The 18,518-nt window shown below is 47.5% G+C and overlaps 1 protein-coding gene across 5 annotated transcripts in view; it reads left to right on the plus strand.

Annotated features, from left to right (window-relative positions):
• TDP1 (tyrosyl-DNA phosphodiesterase 1) overlaps nt 1-18,518 on the plus strand; it is a 74,842-nt gene that overhangs the window by 32,077 nt on the left and 24,247 nt on the right. For 4 of the 5 annotated variants that reach the window (XM_043472757.1, XM_043472760.1, XM_043472758.1 and 1 more), the window contains 2 exons: nt 900-966; nt 2,829-2,936. In XM_043472757.1, coding sequence (XP_043328692.1) covers nt 900-966; nt 2,829-2,936 — 175 coding nt within the window. The remainder of the gene's footprint in view (nt 1-899; nt 967-2,828; nt 2,937-18,518) is intronic. The other variant, XM_043472761.1, reaches the window with a different exon arrangement.

Below are 18,518 nucleotides of genomic sequence, written 5' to 3' on the forward strand. Positions count from 1 at the left end.
CTAAGTCGCTTCAGTCATGTCCTGACTCTTCTGTGACCCCATGAACTGTAGCCCACCAGGCTCCTCTGCCCATGGGATTCTCCAGGCAAGAATACTGGCTTCTAATTGTGTTTCCACCTGGAACTGTATCTTTATTCTGTCTGTAGGACTATGGCTTTTAGGATTCATTTTGAAAAATGAAATGGTTTACTGAACATTTTATTTTAGTGATCTTAGGTTATTGCATTTGTAAGAATCCATGTAGCTAGGACAGAGTCTCTTTGGAAATATCAATACAAAAGCTGAAGGAGGCAGGAGAACCAGGCTTTCATCCTAGTCTCCCCTCTCCCAAGTGTCCTGGTCTTGGGCCCAAAAAAAGACGCACGAGACCTCGTCTTATAGGATGTGTCTCTAGGTGTCCCGCCTGGACGAGGACAGCAGGGTGGGCTGGGACTCATTCTCTGGTCTCTCCTAACATTTCTGTGCTACTGTGCAATCTGTGCTACTATAGATGTTAAAGGACCACCACCATACCCCCTCCAATGATTAAATATCTTTTTCTATTAAGATAGTCAACATTTACTATTTGATATGCACCCTTTGAAGGAAGTGTATTCATTTCTGTCCAGTTTTCTTGCCTGAAGAATCCCATGGACAGAGGAGCCTGGTGGGCTACAGTCCATGGGGTTGCAAAGAGTCGGACATGACGAAGTGACGAACACTATGCACTTGTAAGAAAGGAAACCCCACTGAGAGGACAAACCTCACGCGAGTATAGACGTTTCCTTCCAGAGAGCTATTCCGTACGGTGAAATAAGTAGTGGCTTCTTTAACCACTATGTATAGATTTTCTTAATGAGGGTCCTCAAAGTATAGTCAATAATTTTTATTTGTTTACTTTATTTCTCTTATTTTAAAAGCTGGGGGCTCTCTTCCTTATAGCATCCAGACGGCGGAGAAACAGAATTGGCTTCATTCCTATTTTCAGTAAGTAATCCAGTTAGAATGCTGCTGTTGCTTCTTTCAAGTAAAATAAGAATGTTGTCTGTCTGATTTTCTTAAAAAAAGAAAAAAAAGAGCTTTACATAATATGGCTGTATTTTTAATCTGTATATGTTAGTGATAGAAATCCCTTAAAGTTCTAAACATTTCTTGGAATTGGTTTTTAATACCAGAATCTAATTTATCTCTGTGAGGTTCCTGTTTAAATATTGGCATACAAAGACAAAAGATAAGTGAAAGAACATGTTGGGAAATTTAGAATTTACATAGCAGTGTTTTAGTTCATATTTCCAAAATATGGCATCCTCTGTGTACACATTCATGCGCTGGGAAGCTGCAGGCTTTCTGAGGGGAGAATCCATGTGCCTTCTCTGGGACACATGGCGGCCTCTGGCTTGCTGCTCGGCGAACGCTCAGGCTGAGGGGGTGCTCTGTGTCCTCCCGTCGGCCACCCTGCATGTTCTTGGCCAGCTGCAGCCTCACCCTGGCTTCAACAGGCACTTAAGCTGGAACCAAAAACGAAGACAGATTGCCTTTCAATAGCTTTAGTCTGGGAATTCCTTGCCGCTCCAGTGGTTAGAACTCCTTGCTTTCACTGCCAAGGGCCTGGGCTCAGTCCCTAGTCAGAGAACTAAGATCCTGCAAGCCACCCAGGGCATGGCCAAAAGGAAAAAAGAAAAAGAGCTTTCGTTGTAATTCAGTATGTCATCCTAGAGCCTTTCTTTAATGCTTTCTTTGGAAGTGTTTGGTTTTGTTTTGCAAAGGACGTTTCTCCAAATCAAGCCCCTTTGAGTATTGTGTTCTTACCAGTGAATTTTGGTTTTTTGTTTTTAACTTCTATTCATTTATTTATCGACTGCCCTGGGTCTCTGCTGCCACAAGCACGCTTTCTCTCGTTGCGGAGAAGGGGGCTGCTCTACTTGCTATGCGTGGGCTTCTTATGGTGGTGGCTCCTCTCGTTGCGAAACCCAGGTCTGGGGCGCGTCAGCGTCAGTAGCTGCAGCTTGAGGGCTCGCTGGTTGTGGCTCAGAGCCGCGATGGTTAACGCATGGTCTCAGTTGCCTCAGCATGTGGGATCTCCCCACAGCAGGCATCAAACCTGTGTCCCCTGAGTTGGCAGGTGGATTGTTAACCACTGGACCACCGGGGAAGCCCCACAAGTGAATTTAATAATCTAATAATGACTCTGCCAAATCCCAATTTTACTCTTTCAGACAGTCTGTTCCTTTGAGGGACCGTCCTCTTATATTCATAAGTGAGAATTGTTACTTTATGACATAGGTCTTTTTTTTTCCCATGAAACCTTAGTCCCCAAAATGTTGGAAACTTAGAAACCAAACTTAGACATATGAATATCTGCATTTGACTGGGGTATTTCTGAATTATCCCCCTGCTCTTCAGCATTCCATTTTGATATTCATACCGTTTGTATTTTGTTCATTCAGCAAGCATTTGGTGAGCCTTTCCTACTCAGTAACGTGCTCTGGGAACACAATTCCTGCTTTTAAGAGACAAGGTGTGCTTACATGCAGCTAAAAGCACGATGGAGATAGTATGTGTGCATATATGTGTGTGTGTTCCTAACACGACGCAAGGACCATGTGCCTGCAGGTCACACTGCTGTTTGTAGGTGGTATTGTCTACATGCCTACACTCTGAAATGAACATGTGCTATTCTGTTAGCTCAGCAGAATATAGGGCGTTATCACAGGTCATATCCACAGAACAAGGTACTCACTGTTTTTTTACACGATAGGATTTTGCTTTTCATACGATTTTCTCATATTAGCACTGTGATGACCCGTTTATGTTTTCTGACTGGTGATTTGTGCCTTTTCCATCACTAGCAAGTGGTCAGCTGACACCTCAGGCCGCAGCAATGCCATGCCACATATTAAGACGTACATGAGAGCCTCTCCAGACTTCAGTCAGATCGCTTGGTTCCTTGTTACAAGGTACGAGTTCTTATATTCTTGATGGGAAAAATTGTTTAAATGTATTTGCATCTCCTGTTAAGAGTACTGAATGCACTTCCAAAAAGTGATTTTGTGAATCGCCCTTTGTTTTCTCTTAAATATGTAGGGGTATTTGTGTCTTTGTTATTTGTTGTTTACTCGCTAAGTCGTGTCCAACTCTTTTGAGAAAGTGGTGGCTGCCTTTGGGGGTCCTTGTGAGAGTTAAACCACAGAGGGGACAGAAGGACCCAGGACACACGAGGCCGTGGTCACACCTATTCAAGCTCTGCCCTTGAGGCCATGGAGGATGGCCAGGGGGACTGCTGCCCTTCTCCGTGCTGTGTGCCTTTACAAAGAGAAACTTCTGCCTCTGACGAGGAGGGTGCCTGGGTATGAGATATGCCCTGTAGAATTCCTGGTGGAGAAGTCGTTGTCTGGGGCAGGAAGTGCCAAGGAGAGCAGAGGTGTAGAGGTCTTGTGGCCCCTCTGTGTCTTGGAGCTAAAGCCCTAGCTGCTTCAGTGAGTGCAAGATTGTTCATTACTCCCCTGATTTCATTGTAAATAAAACACCCTTGCAAAAGCTAGGTTACTGCCAGTATTCCTAGAATGGAAGTGATAAGAAATCAAGTTACAGTGCTACCCAGTCTTCTACAAAGTTAACCAACAAGAACGTGAATTCAGTCATCACGTGGATCCTTGAACATTCTCCAAAGGGACCTGGATATTCAAAGACCACGTCTCCGTGTCAGTCACCTGTGTGCTCAGCAACTGTCTGATGTTAAATGTTAAACCAAGTTACTAAGTTGAGGGAGAAAGACCTGGCTGTTGATTCTGGTTCTGTCACCTCCTGATGCTGCGTGTGACCCTCACTTCCTGTATACTCTGATGACCAGTCAGTAGGGCTAGGTGAAACAATCCATCTGTTTCCGATTCTAAACCACCACCCTTGGAAGCGGTGCTGAGAGCCGGGCCATCGTACACCCCAAGGGCCGCTTTATTACAAAGCTTGTTATTTTGCTCTTTGTTGAGGCCCTAAAATGATGTGACATTTCCTTCAATCAGATCTGAGAGATTCTCTACCAGTTTGAGTAATAGGACTCTACCCATCGTATTACTTTTTTATACTCATCAAGGCTCTTATTGAAATCATGTCACTTTGCAGGAATGTTGAATTTGAAGGCTGTTCTTCCAACTTTGGTTAAAATCCTCTTAACTATTAACTTAGAATGCTTTTTCTCAAAATAGGGTCAAAACAAATATAGAGAAACATATCAGTTATTGGGTAAAAGTGGTCTCGTCTAGCACCATGGGTTTTTTTTGCTGGGGAAACAGGTGCCCAGAGAAATTAAGCATTCAAAAGCTTGCAGCTCGCCAGAAGGCCAGGATGGAGGCTGTACCAGTGAAAGCACTGCCTTGACTTTGCGCATAACTGACTGTGGGAGATGCTTCAAAGACAAGTCCTGGGTTTGGGGTGTGGCTGGTAGGGAGGTGGGCGGTGGTCACCTTCTAGAGAAGTCAAGAAACAAAACTGGTTTTGGTGGGAGAATGGCCAGCTGGATTAGATTGACCTATTGTGGTCGGACGGTTAAGTGGAATTGTCCGTTGGCGATGTTGGAGTCAGAAGGTCAGCATATGTATAGTATGTTTTCGAGTTCTCTATAGAACTGATCGTTGACACCTTGAGCCCGTGTGTGGATGGATGGTCAGGGGAGAGTGGAGCCGAGGGCTGGTGCCCGGGAGGGGAGGAACAGACCAGGACAAAACATCACACCTCCCGGGTTCCCAGGCCACAGGGGTGGGTTGGGCCCAAGCCTTCCCTCCTGAGTTACGGAATAACTGGTCACCATCCCCCATGAAACAGTCTTCCTTCTACTTAAAAAGCAATGTTCTGCATTGTATTTTTGATATCATAAAGTTTAACCATTTCAACATGTATTTATTGAGCACCTACTATGTGGCAGGCACTTTTCCAGGTTCAGGGAGTACCGTGATAGCACGTCATCCTTGACTTTATGGTAGTGAGAACTGCACAAAAACCAAGTTTATTTGCATATATCAAATGATGATAGTTGCTGTAGAGAAAAATTAAGTAGAAGAATAATTTAGGTGCACAGTCCTTTATTCAAAATCCTTGAGACAAGGTATAGTTAAGTATTTGGAGCTTAATATGAACACCTATAACATCTGTTTAATATCCCTAGTGTTGTTACAAGTAGCCTCACATTAGCTTAGGTCAGCTTTTGTCACCTAATGAGCTCACACAAATAAGTTTTGCCAGTAAGTGTAGTGAGTTGGGTAATAGCTTAATTTCCGAGCTGGTTTCCGTTGTTTTTAGACTTCCAAGCTAACATGTAGTGCTTCGTGCTAAGTTGCTCAGTCGCGTCTGACCCTTTGTGACCCCATGAACTGTAGCCCACCAGGCGCCTCTGTCCATGGGATTCTCCAGGCAAGAATCTTGGAGTGGGATGCCATTTCCTTCTCCAGGGGCTCTTCCCAACCCAGGGCTTGAACCCACATCTCTTATGTCTCCTGTGTTGGTGGGCGGGTTCTTTACCACTAGTGCCATGTGGGAACCCCAGTGTTTATACCGAGTTTCAGGCATTCTTCTAAAAAGCAGAGTCTATGCACAAACACATTGGAGAAGGCAATGGCAACCCACTCCAGTACTCTTGCCTGGAAAATCCCATGGACGGAGGAGCCTGGTGGGCTGCAGTCTGTGGGGTCTCGAAGAGTCGGACACGACTAAGTGACTTCACTTTCACTGTCCACTTTCATGCACTGGAGAAGGAAATGGCAACCCACTCCAGTGTTCTTGCCTGGAGAATCCCAGGGACGGGGGAGCCTGGTGGGCTGCCGTCTGTGGGGTCACACAGAGTCAGACACGACTGAAACGACGTAGCAGCAGCAGCAGTACACACACACACACTCACGTAATCCTGATGACAGTCCTGCAGGTGAGCATGTTCGTCCCCTCACTGGTGGGAGAACTGAAGCACAGAGAAGGTCAGCAAGCATCCGGGAGCTCAGGCATGTGCCGTCCCAGTGTCAGGGAGTCTGCCCCTTAAATAGGATGACCAGGGAAGTCCTGACTGACACGGTGACATTTAAGCAGAGACCTGAGAGAAGGGAGGGAGCCGTGTGGGTGGAGAGCTGGGAGAAGCGTTCCTGGAGAGAGGCACAGCTGGGAGTATTCTGGTTTGTGTTTGAGAAATGGCATGGGTGCTACTGGAATGAGTGGGATAGGAGGGCAGAGCAGTTGCTGGGGTTTTGGTCAAGATAACACTTTGTGCAGGACTGTCCTGTTCTTTCTAGGGTGTTAAGTAGCCTGGCCCTCACGTACTAACCACCATGTCATGGCAAAAGCTATCCAGGTGCCCGTGCCTTTCTAAGTATCCCCAGGCTGTCTCCTGCTGGTGGTGCTGTCACCTTTGAGAATAAGTTCAGGACTTTGTGAAGCTGCTCTTCTCCCCTCTGCTGCGTTTTCCTGTGTTAGAGTGGCGAGCCGTGGCTTCTAGTCCAGATGAAGGGATAATGCCAGCAAATCCAGCAGCCCATCCACAAGGGGCAGATACATTATGTTTTAAGACTTGGATTGTAGTGAAAGATAAATACGTCAAAAGCTGCATACATTTGACTCCCCCCCACTTTTTTTTCTTGACGCTTTACTACTTTGATCTTTTGTTAAAACTCCATGTTAATGTTGATGCTTGGGATGAATAAGTGCTTTTTATTAAAACTATATTCTCAGAAAAAAATTATAATAGTAATAAGCAATATGGGTGATAAGCCATGTGAATTTTGACTCTAATATGACTTAATAAGCCAGATTTGCACATCCAAAGAAGTGTTGCCCTTTAAAATGGTCACCTTGAGAAACTAGATATTTTATGAAAAATAACTGCCACCACTCACATCCTTTTGCCACTCTTCAGAATTTCCTTCAAAGTGAGTTTCTATGGCACATTAATAAGTATTGTTTCTTAGTAGACATGCTTCTGTTCTGGGCCTTGTGACTAAGTGGCTGAAGGCAACTGCAAACTTATTATCTGGCAGTTCCTGTGGGTCAGGAATCTGGATAGGGTTTGGCTGGTCAGAATTGGTATTCGTTACTCAGCTAGGTTCATCCGTATGCTTCTCCAGCCTTGAATTGAAATAATTTCTTCCTGTTTTGAAAATTGAGGTTTGTTTTCCATAGTCAAGGGAAAGTCTCCTTGAGCATACTCACAAGACTGACCCTCAGGTTCCCCCAGAGGCTGTCTGAGAAGTGCAGCCCTAACCTTCTTTGGAGCCAAAGGAGGCAACTTGATTGGAGGGAGGTTTTCACCCTGCAGCACCATGGCTTTGGAGACCCACACTCACTTGGGTATGTAGAGTTGCTAAGTAGAACCCTACAAGGTACAACTCCCCCCCCCCCAAAAAAACCCAAACTCGTCACTTTGGCAACGTACTTCACATATTTCCTATGAGTGTGCATAGTGATCACTGGTCGTTTCTCAGCCCATCGTAAGTAGAGAATGTTGGCTTCCTGGTCACAGAGACTTGGTTTTACCCAGCTGACATTTCACAAATGTGGAAACTGGCTTCAAATCAGAGACTGAAATCCTATAGAAGATGCCAGCTTTCATATAGTTTTCATCTTTTACTTTATCCTTCTACATATACAAATACCAGATTTTTCCTTCCCTCTCTTTCATGATGTGTTGTGATTGGGGTTCTGACTGAAAGCATTTTTTAATACAGCCTAGGTTACGTTTTAGTATTATATAGTTGCCACATCACCAAAATCTCCCCTAAAACCATTTTTAATGAAGTTTCTTCGTGAACGGACCTGTCTCCATTAGTTTTTGCCCTTCTCTAAGAGAAAATGAATTCATGTAAGTCCCATACTTTTTTTCTACCAGAATGCTCTTCCTGACACTTGGTAATTTTGTGAAATACGTGTCGTTTCTTTCAGACCAATAAAATAGTACCTGGTCTGCAGTGTCCCAGGAAATTTTGAATGAATGGATGGTATCCCTCTTCATCTAACTACCATTCATTTTCTGAATGCTTCTCAGGTTTTAAGTGTGTTTTCTTTTCTGTACCAGAACTCTTAAGCTTATTCTTAAAGGTTTTCTCAAATCTTCCCCTTTGAAACTTCTTCTAGCTCAGCAGACATGAGTCGTTACTTTTTCCTTTGTGTTTTCGTAAGGCTTCCCAGGTGGTGCAGTGGTAAAGAACCCGCCTGCCAGCGCAGGAGACTCAAGAGACTCAGGTTCCATCCCTGGGTCGGGAAGATGCCCTGGAGGAGGAAGTGGCAGCCCACTCCAGTGTTCTTGCCTGGGAAATCCCATGGATACAGGCGCCTGGTGGGCTATGGTCCCAAACAAAGAATTGAACGTGACTGAGTGTGCACGCAGCACTGCTTGCCTGGTCGTTTTACGTCTTCCTTGTACGTTTTAGGGCATTTGTTGGCCTCGATTTATTATGACCTGCTTGGGAGCCCGTGCCAGGGGCTTGCTCATCTTTACCCTCAGCGTCTACTGCATCTAACACTGCCCAGCGCATGTTTAAGGACCAGCGCATATTTGAATCAGAGCCCTTTACAAAATACTCCTGTTCAAATAGAGCATATCTACATATCACAGATCAGGAGTGATATCAAATCCATATCAGACATGCAGACATTCTGCACTGTCTGGGAGGCCTGCAGCAGGAACTGGCCTCCAGAGAACAGTAGGGCCTGAATTGGTCTCCTTGTTCCCCAGCCATCTTGCTCATCCTCACACCACCACTGCTGGTGTCTTAGCTTTAACCCCATCAACCCTTTCAAACTCAGGTACCTCGGATGATCAGCCATCATACTATGGAGGAAATAGCCCTGAGGTAGAGTCCAAAGATCCATGTCTAAGTCGGGATTGCCACATACTAGCCTTGCCACTCAAATCTTGGAAAAATCATTTCTGGGCCTTTATCTAACTTATGGAATGATCAGAGGACAATGCTGCTGCTGCTACTGCTGCTAAGTCACTTCAGTCACGTCCAGCTCTGTGTGACCCCAGAGACAGCAGCCCGCCAGGCTCCCCAGTCCCTGGGATTCTCCAGGCAAGAACATTGGAGTGGGTTGCCATTTCCTTCTCCAGTGCATGAAAGTGAACAGTGAAAGTGAAGTTGCTCAGTCATGTCAGAGGACAATGATAGAAAGTAAATGTGGCTCAGATGGTAAAGCGTCTGCCTACAATGCGGGAGACCCGGGTTCAATCCCTGGGTTGGGAAAATCTGGTAGCATGCCAGGTTCCTCCGTCCATGGGATTTTCCAGGCAAGAATACTAGAGTGGGTTGCCATTTCATTGTCCAGGAGAGTTGGACACAACTAAGCAACTTCATTTCACTTCTACCCATTAAAGTGTATGAGGTGTTAAGTGTTAGTTAACCGCTTAATTTTTACTGGCTGTTGACAACCATGTGTTATTATTAAGCTCATATTCATTAGACCTCTAGGGAGTCAAGAAAGTTTATCAAGACTTTATCTGTTTGGTTTATATGACATATGGATGTGTAACGTGACCTAAAGACTTTTGATAAATAAAGCCTTTTCTCAACTCAGTGTGGTTAAGTTTAAGACTAGTCATAATTATTCTATAAAAGCAACACAAGTATATTCAGCCAGAAGAATATGTTCAAAGAAACTTAAAATTAGCGCTTTGGATTGAACTTATTAGAATGTTATATCTGCAGGCTTTTATCTGGTTGCTTTTATGGAAAGCTATTTATAGTTCTCAGTGCTACTGTGAAATCATCCCATGTTTGATGGGCAGCCTGTTATGGAAATTACTGGAACATAATGACAAAAGACAGTGTTTAAATTTTACCACGGGACCAAGCAGGCAAGAAGATGAGCTTGAAGAAGCAGCCTTGGCTGAGAAGATAGTGCCTAGGAGTACTTGGCAGACCCCGATGAGAACAATTATGAAAGCTGGGCATTGTGGGTGGGCAGAACGGGATCTCTGTCACAGTTGCCTAGCAACCGACGGGATGAGTAGAAATGTTGATGCTGCCACTTCAGGGGAAAACAAGACAAGTGCTTGACTACAAAACCGCTGCAGCTTTTTGAGGGAACATTGAGGGCACTCTTGCCTACCCTGCTTTTCCACACACTAGTGCGGTGCTGCTTTAATGTCTGTTCTGTTGATTCTGAAACAAATAGTCCTTTTCCTCCATTGAGCTTTAAAAAACAAAAAAAATCACATTGGACCTCACAGAAAAATTATTCCTAGATGTCACTGGAGCGGACCTGGTTCCCTGGCCCTACGGCTCCAAGTACTGATATTAGCTGGTATGCCTCAGGTACTTTGTTACAAATGACTGTTATGAGTACCAAAGTCTGCGAACGGCTTCTTTATATGGCAGAGGTGATCGCAGGTTACTTGCTTTCTTGTGCTCTGGTACAAGTAGACCAGGGTCAGCGCATGCCCCTTTTCATGCTCGTGGGAGCAGGTCTCTCGAAGCGTTATCCCTGATGGGAGAAAGCTTGAAACCCCCAACCTAGAGTCTCTAGACCCTTCGTACTTCAGCATTGCTGGTGACAAGCTGTACCTGTGGCTGGAGGTGAGGCACTGTCTGGGAGGCCTGCAGCAGGAACTGGCCTCCAGAGAACACGCCTCACAATGATGGCCTGCTCACTCCCTGAATTCTCTGTTAGTAGCGAAGTACTCTAATCCTAAGCAGGGAGGCCTTAACTGACATTCCCCAGGAGGCGCAGCTGGCAGGGTGATGGAGGCGGGATTCATGCCCTGAGAGTCCAGGGTGCGTGTTCCGTACCTGTGTGCCAGACGCTGCTCTAGGCTTTGGTGCCAGATGATGAACGGGGTGTGGTCCCTGCCCTCAAGGAGCTTGTGTTCTAGCTGTTGAGGCCCTGGTGCCTTCTGCTTTGGGTTCGGCCCTGCTGGCTGAGACTTGGGAGAACACGCAGCTCAGAACCTCATGGCAGCCCCGTTCCCTGAAGACTGCTGTGCCAGATCTTGCCTCCTCCTGGTTAACAGCCTCTCCCTCTGCTAAGCCAGGCGTCTCCCCTCAGCTCTTCCCTCCCAGCGTTTAGCCCAGAATGCTCTGACTTCCTGCCGGTTGCTTTGCCAGAGCCTCGCCTCCCTCCTCCCCTGGTGAGGTTTTGGTTTCTGCCCTGGCTGTCCGTTGTGGCTCCTGCTGCGCAAGCTCAGATGACAGCGTGGCTGCTGTGAGGGGCCTGAGGCTGCTCTTTTCCTAGCCTTGTGCATCCTGCCTCTGCTAGGCCACCCACCGACCATCCCTTCTGTGCCAGGATTTGACACGGTCCCGTGCTTGAATCTCCAGGGCTCTTTTTTTTCTTGGCTGCACCAGAGACAACATTCAGAATCTGAAATAGTTCCCTGGCCAGGGATCAAACCCGTGCCCCCTACAGTGGAAGCTTGGAGTCGTGCCCAGTGGAGTGCCTGTCTTACCCACTAGAGCATCCTTTCAGGGCTTTCTTGAAATACTGCTTCATCCCGGTCATCAGTTCCCACTTACTAGTCAACATCCGGGACCTGAGCGAGGGCCTGACTCCTCCAGCTTCCGCCTAGCTACTGCGTTCACACCAAACCCAACCACATGGCAGAGAGGCTCATGCCTCCCAGAGCCTGGGTCTTCCGGATGTTCCCGTCGTCCCACTGTGAAGTCCCTTTTCATTCACTCCTTCATCTGCTCTGCCTTTGTAGACCCACATTCAGCCCCTGTTCTCACCACCAGGCCGGGCCTGTGGGCCTGCCGATGCCCCGAGCTTGGGGTAGTGATGGCTCGGTCTGCCCGTCCGCCGAGCGCTTGATCAGGATAGAGTTAGACATGCGCACACATTCGGTGCGTGTGTTCAGGGGAGTCCACGATTCACTCCGTGAACTGTGCATCCGGGGCGGCAAAATCCAGGGAAGGGATGGCTCAGAGAGGAGAGAGACCCCTCTGTGTAAAGTGATCGCGCTCTGGGACGTGGTCCATCTTGTGTGTGCTAGGCCAAGGGGACACACCTGGGAGAAGAAACCATGGACTTGAAACCCAGAGGCGGAGCGTGCTGCGGGAGGGGCAGGCGCGGGCCGCTGGGCGGGGCCCCGGAGTGACGTCAGGACTCAAGGCTTTTCAGGTGTGGGCGCTCAGTGCCCGAGAACACGGGAGTGGGATGACTCAACAGCGTTTTGCTAATGCTGCTGATAATGTCTATCACTGTTCAAGGCTTTGATGTGCTGTTTTCATGGTAATGCCATCCTGTGCTCTCTGGATCTAAGGAGAGCAGATATTTCACGCACAGAGAAACGGCGCAGAGCCAAGGCTGCTCCTCGAGGACATGGTAGAACCAGAGCTTGAACAGCTCCTCCTTCCAAGTCACATACTCTTTCTGGAATTGATTTATGGGGTAGAAAAGAGGAAATAAAGCATGAGGGCAGAAAAAAACTACCAAGAGGCCGGTGCGAAGTTCCAGACAAAGGCGGCCACAGAAGGGCAAAGCAGAGGGGTGTTCACATAGAGGCCTTCTTACAGAAAGATCTGCAGGACACGGGAGCAGGCTGGGGGCAGCTGGAGGAATCAGGTCGCCCCGCAGGGCTGTGGACAGAACTGTCCAGGAGAATTGCTGGCACGGCAGGGTTTGCAGAGCCCGTTGCTCACCCCAGGGAGGTTGCCCACGTGCTGTCTTGGAAGATTTTAATAGAAACCACTCGTGGGTCCCACAGCGTCAGTGCTGTTGCTGTGAGGCTCGCAGAGGGCTGCGCCTCCGGGAACCCGGGGAAGCAGAAGCCAGGGGCTTGCCTTCACAGACTTTGTTGGGGGCTCCGGGGAGGGCTCTGCTTCAGAAAGCCTTTAAAGGGCCCTCAGGTTAGTTGACCACTTAACGGGCTGTTCATCAGACCTTTCAGTGTTACCCGGATGTGCAAACGGCCCACTGCCCACAGCCGCACCTCTGCTGCTCCCTAGCTCCTTCCATTCTCTGAGCTGCTTCCCCACGTGGGGAGTCAGGGACTGGGCTATGTCGGGGGCTTGCTGTGTCCTTGGAGCCCTGGGGGTTCTGGAAACCACTCTCAGAGCCCACTGTCCTGCTCTGAACAGAGGACTCCCTAGGTTTAATAAAAGGGCTTCCCTGGTGGCTCAGCTGGTAAAGAATCTGCCTGCAGTGCGGGAGACCTGGGTTCAATTCCTAGATTGGGAGGATCCCCCTGGAGAAGGGAACGCCTACCCACTCCAGTATTCTGGCCTGGAGAAGTCCACGGGGTCACAAAGAATCAGACATGACTGAGTGACTCACTTCACTTCAGGTTTAAGAAAAAATTAATATTACAGTAGATAACCTCCCAAAGCCTTCTAACACCATTTCACAGATCTGTTAAAAGTACTGATACTTTGCAGGACTTCCCTGGTGGTACAGTGGCTGGGACTCCATGCTTCCCATGCAGGGGGCCTGGGTTTGACCCATGGTCAGGGTGCTAGATTCCACATATTGCAACTGAGGCCTGGCACAGCTTAGTAAACAAATAAATCTTTTTTTTTTAAGTGTTGATGCTTTTCAGATGTTACCTTCATGCCGTGCTTTACTATTTCCTAAGCACATTCACCTTATTGTTGATTGTAGTTTTATTCATCCCTCATTATAACCCAGTGAAGTGAACCTATGGTGCTAAACCCATATTACAGGCAAAGAAATTGATGCCAAAGGATGCTAAGCCCAAGGTAACAGCTGGCCAAAACCAGAACTCAAACCTGCACCTGCGGGTGGTTCTTGTTGATGTATGGCAAAAACCACCACAGTATTGTAAAGAAATTATCCTCCAATGAAAATTAATTAATTTTTAAAAAAATCTTACGAATCTGTTGCTGTTTTCAAGTCCTTGTTTTGCCCGTCCACCACAGGAGACAGACCAAAATAATGGAACGTTTCAGTCGAAAATGAAATAGCAAGCAATTCTGGCTCATTGGTTACTATTAAGTACATGCTGAAATTCTTTGACATGATATTCTAAATGCCAATTTTGACTTGAGATTTGAAAAGCAACTTTGGATCCCACACCACAGTATTTTTGCCATTTTGGATTCTGGTTGCTAACCTGATGGCTTCTAAAACCCTTGTTAATTTGATTTGTGGGATCAAAGAGAGAGGGATCCTTTTACAGTGCAGATTGACCTTTAGGCTGGACTGTGCTGTGAATGAAAGCTCAGCTTCCAAATCCAGATTAGAAAGGGGGTCATGACTGACTGAGAAACACAATGAGATTGCAAATGGATTTCTCAGTGTATTTGGTGATCAGAATCAGTCAGGATCATTACTTGCAAAAACCCACATCCAAGTATCTCTTCTAATGCTTCACTTTGCTTATCAGTGAAAAAGCATGGGTCATAATTGTTTTCGTTTTTCTTTTCCTGCTGACATTTCTTTGTTAATATAGTGTATCTGTGAGTCAGATATTAGCCCCCAAAACACAGCTGATATAATGTGTCCTTTGTGGTAATTAAGCTCACAAGACTATTGGACATCTGCTTTAATTTTAACCATGCTTTTAAATTCCTGGCATTGTCTCTCTCATATCTGTAGTGAAATTTGGGGGACATATATCTGTATCCAGGAGACCCAAATCATTCTTTACAAAATAAAATAGAAGGTCACTCTGCCTTGGACACTTGTAGTGGGATTGCTAAATCAGTGAAGCAATCTGATGAGTAATTTTTGAACCCATCTACCACTATAACCTTCTAGGACTAGGAGACCTGAATGGACCTGCCTTCTGGAGAATGCCATTGCTTGGTGAGTCCCACCGGAGAAAAAGAACCAGAGTCACCCTCCCATAAATTTAGCCAAGTATCATGATGGTAGTAGGTAGCATCTATTAAGCATCATGTATGTGCCTGGGATTTTACACAACTTATCTGATATCTACACACCATTTTTTTTTTCCTTTTTTTTTTTTTTTTTTTTAATATTTATTTGGCTGTGCAGAGTCCTAGTTGTAGCATGCAGGGTCTTTAGTTGCCATTTGTGGGCTCTATTTCGACCCCTGTGAGAGATCCCTGGAGTCTTAGCCGCTGGGCCGGCAGGGAGGTGCCTGCCCGTCGCTTCTATGAGGCAGGAGTGTCGCCCTCCTCTGTGGTGCGGAACTTGAAGATGAGCAGGGCTGCCTCCTTGAAGATGAGCAGGGCTGCCTCCTTGAAGATGAGCAGGGCTGCCTCCTTGCGAGTGACGTGTGTGCTCTGCTTGTGCCCGTTGCTCCGCCGTGCCTCTCCTGCTTCGTTGTCAACAGTTAGACCTTTCCTCTGCGCTTTTGTGGTTAATTCTCTAACTGCAGTGAACAAAAGTCTTGATACATTATATCTTCTAGGCCTTTGTGCGTCAGGCTCTTTTCTTGAATTACACGTTTCTCACCTGCCTAACATCTGCAGGATTCAGGGCCAGCAGATGTCTGTGGGCTAGAATAGCCATCAACAGCGTCTTCAAAGAGCTGGAGTCTGTGGAGGAGGAAAGGGCTGTCATCACAGGAGTGGGCAGGGTGGGAGACGTGGTGGTCGAGGAAATGATGTTTGCAAAGATGTGGAGGCAGTCGGTATGTCAATTAAGTTAAGAGTAGAGGAATCATAAAAGGGCATGAGGCAAGATAATCCTGAAGGGCATAGACTTGGTCAGACGGTGCAGGTTCCTAAGCTTCAATATATGCTTAAGGAGAAAGGATGCACTGTCACTTAGAGAGCCCCCGGAGGAAGACACAATCAGAGACGGGGCAGTTCATTTGGATGTGAGGTCTGGAGTGGGAAGGACTGAACTGGGGAGATCTTCTTGGAAATAGAGGATGTTATGGACTTCCCTGGTGGTCCAGTGGTTGGGAATCCACCTGCCAACGTAGGGGACATGAGTTCAAATCCTGGTCTGAGGAGATTCTACAATGCCTTGGGGCGGCTGAGCCCGCACGCTCTAGAGCCCGTGTTCCACAAGAGAAACCCCTTCAGTGAGAAGCCTGTGTACCACACCTGTAGAAAGCCTGCGTGCAGCAACAAAAACCCAATGCAGCCCCCCCACCCCAAAAAAGATGTTATGGGGGCAGAAAAAGAAAAAAACTTGATACCTGCTTCTATATCGTTGCCACGTGAGCCAACAAGTCCAAAAAACTGCAACTTCTGAGCCTGCCTGAGACTGTGGACAGAAGCAAATTCAAAAGGAAACTGGTTTTCAGAAGGGAAGACATGCTGATGAGTTTTCGATTTTTAGAAAGTTGGGTTTGGGATGACCATGCAGTATCCCCACAGAGAAATCCAGCTTGTGATTGGAGATGCCCATTTGGAAATTTGGTGAGCCATCCAAGCTGGCTGAGTCTGAGCGTCATTATGTTCAAGTAACAGTTGCAGTTGGTGAGTGGGAAAGTCCCAGGGGAGAGACACAGTGAAGAGAGCAGAGGCACAAGGACAGAGTGTTGGTCTAGAGGGCACGGCTGTCATCGTTCAGTCACTCAGCTGTGTCTGACTCTGCGACCCAGGGACTGCAGTACGCCAGGCCTCCCTGGCCTCCACCACCTCCTGGGGTTTGCTCAGACTCCTGAGGGTATGGTACCGGGTGGAAGGAGCAGCAAATGTGAGAGAAGCTGAATCCGAGAGCTGGGAGAGAACCAGGATAGTCACAGAGAGGAAGCCAAGGAAGCCAGAGGCGGAAGAGGAACACCGGCCTGCAGCAGAGCGGTCTGGAGCGGATGCTCAGCTGTGGCACCCGATGTCTGGGGCCGTCCTGTCTGCTGTTGCGTGTCAAGCAGCATTCCTAACCTCTAGAAAATGTCCCCAGACATTGCTCAGTGCCCCCTCAGGGCAAAATCACCCCCAGTGAGAACCACTGGTCTAGAAGAATAAGGAGTTTAGAAAGCCCACGGGGCTTTGCACTTAAGAGTATTATTGAGTAGAAGGCAGACACAGAGGTTTTGCGGGAAAGGAAGGAAAGCTGCCGACGCCTTGTTTTAGCACAGCAGGACCCATCCAGGCTGATTTCCAGAGGGTAAGATCAAGGATTGGCGGTGCTTTAAGCCAGTGAACTTGTGGCAGTTTGTTAGAGCAGCAGCAGGAAACTGAGGCACACTGTACGTTAATAAAAAAGACTGATGACGTAATTTACAAGTAGAAAATTCATATAATTAAACATAGGTTTAGAAATGCAACAGAATCCATCAGAATTAAAGATTATTTCTTTGCATATACTCATTCAATTTCACATCCTTTGCAGTGAAACTGTCTTTCCGTATTCCTTGCAAAACATGTTTCTCAGTACACGCAAAGAAACAGCTCAGGTTCAGAACAGGGAAGCCTACTGCAAATGTGAAGTGGGGTGTGATGCGCAGCGTCCTTGTGTATGTGAGGGGCAGGCGCGCAGCTGGTGCGTGGGGACAGTGAGACCGCAGCTCGAGCCCAGGTGTGTCCTTCCTGACCTGTCACCCGGCTGCTGCGTCGCTGTCCACCGTCTGTTTATGGCATCTGCGCCCCACCCCGGAGGTGGGGCTCAATCTGTTGGGCATCTCTGCATGGGGGCAGAGGACCAGCGATGAAAGATCAAGGACCAACGATGAAAGATCAAGGACCAACGATGAAAGCAACGTTGTATCAGAGGACACGTTTCCCAGAGCAGCAGTCACGCCTTCCAACAGAATCTTCAACTCCACCAGCCGCTCCAGGGCTCAGGCCGGGGTTGGAGGTGATGGACGCTGCCGATGCTGCTGTTACCAGGTGCTCGGCCTTTAGAGGCACATGGCAGAGTTGTCCCAGAGATCACCTCTGTTGCCCCCTTCTCCTCTCACATGGCTGTTTTCCCAGCAGGATAGTGTGGATTTTATCATTGCCGTTGGAGTATGTAGGTGAAGATTGATCTCGTTAGAGGTGAGCGTGGATGCCTCTAGTCATTGTAGGCTGTTGTCTAGAAAGTGATGTTTGGGCTCATGGGCTGAAACCCCGCATTCTGGAGGTCGGAAGCCGAGGCCCAGGAGGAGGGGGTGCTCTCAGGTGTCGCTGGGGGCAGCGTCCTCTCCCAGGGCTGGGGTGCAGGACCTGGCCCTCAGCACTGGCCTGCCTTCCTTCTCCGTGTCCCTTCCACGGCCTTCCTGTGCTTTGCTGAGCTTTCTTTTACAAATTGTCCATTATACATTATTAGTGTAAATTTACCCTTCAAGCTTTAAGCCATGGGACAAAATTCCCACGTGGTGGGCTGAGATCAGATCTCTTAACAGCCATGCTCTGCGGGCCGTGGCAGAGAATCGACCACAGCTAAGCTTCTGGTTATTCAGCTCAGTCACTCAGTCCTGTCTGACTCTTTGTGACCCCATGGGCTGCAGCATACCAGGCCTCCCTGTCCATCACCAACTCCCGGAGTTTACCCAAACTCATGCCCATCAAGTCGGTGATGCCATCCATCCATCTATTCCTCTGTTGTCCCCTTCTCCTCCTGTCCTTAATCTTTCCCAGCATCAGGGTCTTTTCAAATGAGTCAGCTCTTCACATCAGGTGGCCAAAGTACTGGAGTTTCAGCTTCAACATCAGTCCTTCCAATGAACACCCAGGACTGATCTCCTTTAGGATGGACTGGTTTGAATCTCC

This window comes from Cervus canadensis, chromosome 6 (genome assembly GCF_019320065.1).
Source record: "Cervus canadensis isolate Bull #8, Minnesota chromosome 6, ASM1932006v1, whole genome shotgun sequence".
Lineage (NCBI taxonomy): Eukaryota > Metazoa > Chordata > Mammalia > Artiodactyla > Cervidae > Cervus > Cervus canadensis.